Raw genomic sequence first — 6,000 nt, forward strand, 5'->3', positions numbered from 1 at the left:
AGAAACTGTAATAAACACAAAGAATTGTGGGGTTTTCAACAGTCACACAGGCCTTTAACTAATCATCCTTTTTGTCAGAAAAGTTAAGCAAATCGCAAAATCATGACGATTTCATCAAAATCACTTTATTCCGCGTGTCTTATTTAAACATTTGCCAGAAATAAATCACGTGCACCAGCCAGATTCTGTGAGAAATCTCTCCTGATCATGTGACAGAAATTCTAACTTTTTATTTTTTAATTTTTTTAATTTTTAAGAAATTCCTTTCATTTTGTGATTTAAGGCATTCTAACTTTTATCTGCTGCACAAATAGCATTCCTCAGATCTGTCTCTTTCTATCCTGTTTCCATAGAAGGACTTTATATTAGAGGTAAAAATGAACCCATAGGAAGTAAAAATATGACAGAGGCAGAAACTGCTCAGGGTTCAGAGGGTTAGAACTGTTTTAGCAATTTGATGTCTAAAAATAATGAATTTTGAGTTCAGTTTTAAGCTTATTCTATTGTGTTGAATTGTAAGAATTCTCCTCAATAAAACATTTTCTTGGTTCGACTGTAATAAAAGCGATAAGCAGAGACACAGAATTAAAACAAATCATTGGGCATGTGTGACAATTAATCTACAAAGTACAGCGTGTTTACAAGCTCGGCTGCCCACAGATAGTTGTTAATGCTCACAGCATTGTTCCTGAAGAGTCCTGCGTGTTTGTGAAGGAGACTTTTAAATCTGGAGTTCTGATCGGAGAACATCTCACCTTTGGTATGGCACAAACCACGACCTTGACCGAGAGTGTGCGCTTTTACAGAAATAGACTTGTTCCAGCTCCATTTGCTCTCCGAGTCTGAACTCTGGCAAACTGTTATCAGAGGGTTTAAAGATACACGCAGGCTTACCATGGAGATAACTTGTTAACACTGGCCTGCTAAATCCAAATTTCCTCACAAAGCATCAGTTCTTTTTTGGGACTGGTGTGTGTGTGTGTGTGTACCAGATTTGGCAATCGGCTCATAAGAATATGAAGCAGTGAATAATTTTCTGGTGATTGGGTGAACTTTGTAATTTCTAAAGGTCGTAAGCAAAGTTGTTTTCACAGCAACTTGAGTCATCGCTGGTAGGCATCTCACCAGCTTCAGTCAGAGCACTGTCACCATTTCACCATTTCACTTGCAGTCACAGTATGTATTGCATGTGGTGAGTGGGAGTCGCCCTGAAGATTCTGCGATGGGTACCAGAAGAGACGGAGACGGTGGTTATAATTACACTCCCGTCTATGAAAATCTGCCGTTTGAGATTCTCGCTGGTTTCAAGTCGATCGTTCGTGCGCTGCAGCGGGCGGCACGTTAAACAAAGGAGAGAACAATATAGCAGTGATGCATGTGACGGGGGATGTTTTGGGTATACGGGGATAATAGTTGAGATTAGCAATTACTGAGATCCCATAGCAGCGTTGATTATATCTGTGAAAACAGTGATTAGACGTCGTTACAGAGTGTAACTCCTCAGCCGGAATTGTTTCTAGTTAAGTCAGTTATTATGAACTCACCCTCATGCGTGCTTTTTTAGTCGTCACTTCATTCTCGATGTGCGAAAGTTGACTCCAATTCTCCTGCTGCATGAACAAGTCTATGTGAAGCTGTATACACTTTCTATACCTGTTTACCACAAAACTTGACGACTTTTATAACATGTACGAGTGACTCCAGCATGTCATATGAATTCAATTCTGTTTTCTTTTTTAAACAAGTTAAACCAAAACTCTGTTAACTCGCACCAGAGTAAGCGGCTAATTTTGAGCCACAAGAGCGGCCAGTGATGGATGCGAAATCTTCCGAGAAGAAATATTTTGGTCCACTTAATGAGAAGTGGTGCGAAGACGAGAAATTTTGGCTTTGGAAAAGTTGATAATTTCACAGTTGAATTCGTTCTTTTGTTGGCTTTCTTTGCCTGTCAAATTTGAGGGGAGGCATGGACTAATGTGTCAGGCTGCCAGCAAGAAATACAAGGATTTGGACAAGCGCTCTCTGAAAAAGACTCATTTTTAAGCAGACGGCGGCCATTGAAAAGACTGTATGGTTGGGGGAAAAAAAAATAAAAAAAATGGAATTACACTTTTCTGTGTTTGCCATGTGAAAATTAAAAAATATTGTAATTGCATTGCTGGTCTTTTGGCTCGTGCTGGGATTTTGTTGTGCTGAAAAGACAGCTCTCATAAAATGCACTTATGGACGTCTTTAATTGAAATTGCTGCATCATTCGCTGTCCCTGTTACTGCAGCGAGTTCCGCTGTCACAGTAATACAGCTATTTCTGAATTCTTGATGATACGAGGGGTCAAACGCATCTAATCTCTGCCTGTCTGCCTCCTTTTTTTTGCCGCCTCTTTATCTTGCTCCATCACGCGCCATGACGAGGTATTTTACTCCCCGCCGGTGAGCGTCTTTCTTCTCTCAGCTTTGAGGTTCATGCCATACTGGCTGTCATTATGTTGTTGATAAGGCGGTTTCATAAACTCTCATCATCACAAGGTATACCGCCACTGGACAAAAAAAAGTGAGACGCTGTGTGAAAACCTACACTCTGAGCATCGATACACATGTGAGTCACGCATTGCCACATCGCCACTTACCGAGCCAGTGTTCGCCGGTGATCTTGCCAAATCCCTCACGATAGGACTCCCATCCTCTGAAGAAGTTGACCGTGCCGTCCTCCCTGCGCTGAATCACCTACGCAGTCAAGACGAGAGATCAGGGGGGTCAGATGAGATTCATCTCACACAGTGTGTTTCATCATCCTCTGTGATGAGTCACTAAATCCCACTGTTGGTCGCTGAGCTCATCTCCAACTAAACTAAATGAACTCATAAACGCTCGCTCTTTCGCAAATGAATAATGCAAACGCTCTCCCCCACTAAAAAGGCAATTTGTCGGGAGCTAATAAAAGGAATCCATTAAATCTTGACTGACTTTGAATCAAATTGCCATGGAATCTGCATACTTAATTGAAATCCCAGGAAAAAGATGGCATTCATAAAACAATAATCCTAAATACACACACATACACACAGAGAGAGATGAAACTTCTTTGTGCCATAAAAGTCTATAGAGCAGCGTTGTAAGCAGCGTGGTCGGCTTTTTGCATCAAGAGTGAGAAACAAGGACAATATTAGCAACTACTTAGCAGTTTAGCCAAGCCGTGTGCATGTGTGAGGATCTGTATCACCCATTGACACACGTCATCCATTCAAAGTGCCGACATGCCAACCATCAGGCTGAGGATGAAGGGAAATGTGTTCCTAAAGAGGAAATGCATGCAGATGGAAAATAGCCTAGGACACACTGTTGGAAGGCTGAGCTAATGTTGAAATGACAAAGGAAATTCCTAAGACAGTTTATATTCAGCGTGACTAATCCCCTAACACACCACAAGGTACCAGATGGCACCAACAGCCATATTTGCTTTTAACATCCTCGCGGTTGAAAAAAAAAATCCTGCAGAGCACAGGCGAATTTTTCATCCTAATCATCCCCCATGCTCATAATTGTCTTTATCACGATCATCTTAATCATCATTACTGTATCATCATCGCTTATCAGCATCATCTAGAGCAAGTCGGGATTTTTCTCTCCTCATCCTCAAACAAGTGCGATTCCAAAGATTGATGTCGTTTCATATTCCAGAGATGATCTTTCACAGACTTATGTTTTTTCAGACCGTCAGCTAAAGCACAGCTCCACTGGGTTTTTGAGGGCAGCCGCATGATTAACATATATTTATTTATCTAGCTATCGGCTGACATAAATACACAGATCCAGCATGTGTGCAATGAGCTAATGTAGACATATGAGGATGTAAAGGAAATCTTGACAAATCAGTTCATTACACTGTAAAAAAAAGTGATAGGCGAACGAACACTGGAAAACAAAATATCTTAATTCAAATAAACTGCAAAAACATTAACTTTACAGACATTTTTTTTATCATATGTTTTGCAGATGATTCTTCTTTATCTTCTTCTTTTATTTTTACAGATTGTCCCTAAATCATTGTGACTAAATATCTAAATAAACTGAGAGACCTAAAGGTTCTGCAGCTAAATGCTGTTCTCTGACAGATCTGGCCTAAATTATTGCAATCAGACACTTTGGATAAAGTGTTAACACATGCTGAAGATTGTAAAACAGCAGTCTGGTTTTGGAGGATGAACAAAATTCACACCACCAAAAAACCGCTAACTTTACAGACATCATATGTTTTGCAGAGAGACACTGTTATTTTACAGACTGTACCTAAATTATTATGATTAAACACCTTGAATAAACTGAGAGGGATCTAAAAGTTCTGCAAATTATTACAATCAAACACCTTCAATAAAGTGTTAACACATGCTGAAGACTGTTAAATACCAGTCTTATTTTAGAGGACGAATAAAATTCACACCGCCGCCGATTCCAAAACACAATATCAAGCAATTATTCTCAAATGATTTTTGCAGAGCCCCCAAAGGAGGAACGGGAAAAAGTGAAGAACGACTTTTTCTTCTGTGTTACGACCCGGCTCACGGGCTGCGACGTAAAGCAAAGACCGACATCAGAGTTTACAAAAAAAATGAGAGATTCATTTCAATAAATAAACACCTCGAGTAAATATCAAGGGAGCAAAGCGCAAAGATATCAGCATCCATGAGAGCATGGGGAGCTCCAGCAGCAGAGAGCAGCGATAATACAAGACTTATTATAATAGTTGTCCACACCTTCACACTGCTGCCACTGCAAGGAGGTGCAACATGCAACTCTTTGTACTGAGGTAATGAGGAAAGTTTGCTTAGTTTTTATCCAGAATTAAAAAGTTTGTATGCATATGATTGTCCTTAAAACTATGAGGGAAAATCATTAAAAAGATAGCATGGGCGGGAACCCTCATGAAAAGAGCTGCATGTTTATTAGAGGTAATTATTGTCATTATATGTAATTGTGTGTGTGATTTAATGTAATTAGGCATTTTTGGCATAATGCTGCTGGGTTGTTAACTTACAAATATTGACTATAATTTTATTTAAATACATAAAAAAAAAGAAAACTACTGTAAAATGTAAAGGTTTTTTTCATAGACTGTATAAAAGATGGACGTAGCTACTGTGTCTTCAGCCGTTGGTTTCTGCACTGAGAAAATGAAGCCAGGGTTTTGCTACTTCCTGGTTGACATCTTGGATTTTTTGGAGCCAGTGATGCAAAAATCGTCAGAGGGGGCGGAGCCATAGGAGCAGCGATTGGTCAGACGGATTGAGAGGCGGGCCCTCTCTGCCCGCCCACATTTACCGCCTTCTGCTCACTTCATCTGCATCGTCGCCGACTGTCAATCAAGCCAGCCACGCCCCTTGCCCGCAAAATTTTGACGAATTTTTAAAAATTCAGTATTGATTTATTTTCAGATTGGCCACCTGGTATCTGAATTTGATTATCAAAGCTAATAAGAAAAACATCCTGAGCTGTAGGAATGCAGTATTTCGTGATCTGTGATCACTTCTTTTCCAATTCAAGCCTATAGGAGCCGGGGCTTTTTGGAGCCAGCAGCTAGCGGACGTAGATTTTTGACACTTCCAGGTTGGCTTCATTTTTCAGGGCTGGTTGCTACGTCCATCTTTTATACAGTCTATGTGTTTTTTTTTTGCCTTTATTTGATTGAGCAGTAGAGAGAGAGACAGGAAAGTGGGGGAGAAGAATGGGGAAAGGACCTGCGGAAAAGGGCCATGAGCGGGATTCGAACTCATGACCTCCACATCGGGGACTGTAGCCCCTATAAACGGGATGCCAGCTCAACCAGGTGAGCTATAGCAGCGCCAACTACTGTATAATTTAAGGTGATTTCAGTAAAATTATATATATATTTCTACAGTTTGGTTTTATTCAGTTTCACTTATTAACAAGGCTAAATGATTTCCACTCCACTTCTCAGCAGATGCTACTTGAACGAGACGAAACAGTACATTCGGGATTATAGTTG

General features: G+C 40.3%; 1 protein-coding gene across 2 annotated transcripts in view; it reads right to left on the reverse strand.

Moving 5' to 3' along the window:
• The window catches only part of fibcd1b (fibrinogen C domain containing 1b), a 112,757-nt gene that overhangs the window by 28,424 nt on the left and 78,333 nt on the right, over positions 1-6,000 (reverse strand). For both annotated transcript variants that reach the window (XM_008298700.1, XM_008298699.1), the window contains one exon: positions 2,627-2,723. In XM_008298700.1, coding sequence (XP_008296922.1) covers positions 2,627-2,723 — 97 coding nt within the window. The remainder of the gene's footprint in view (positions 1-2,626; positions 2,724-6,000) is intronic.

Source organism: Stegastes partitus, unplaced genomic scaffold, assembly GCF_000690725.1.
Source record: "Stegastes partitus isolate 25-593 unplaced genomic scaffold, Stegastes_partitus-1.0.2 Scaffold1340, whole genome shotgun sequence".
Lineage (NCBI taxonomy): Eukaryota > Metazoa > Chordata > Actinopteri > Pomacentridae > Stegastes > Stegastes partitus.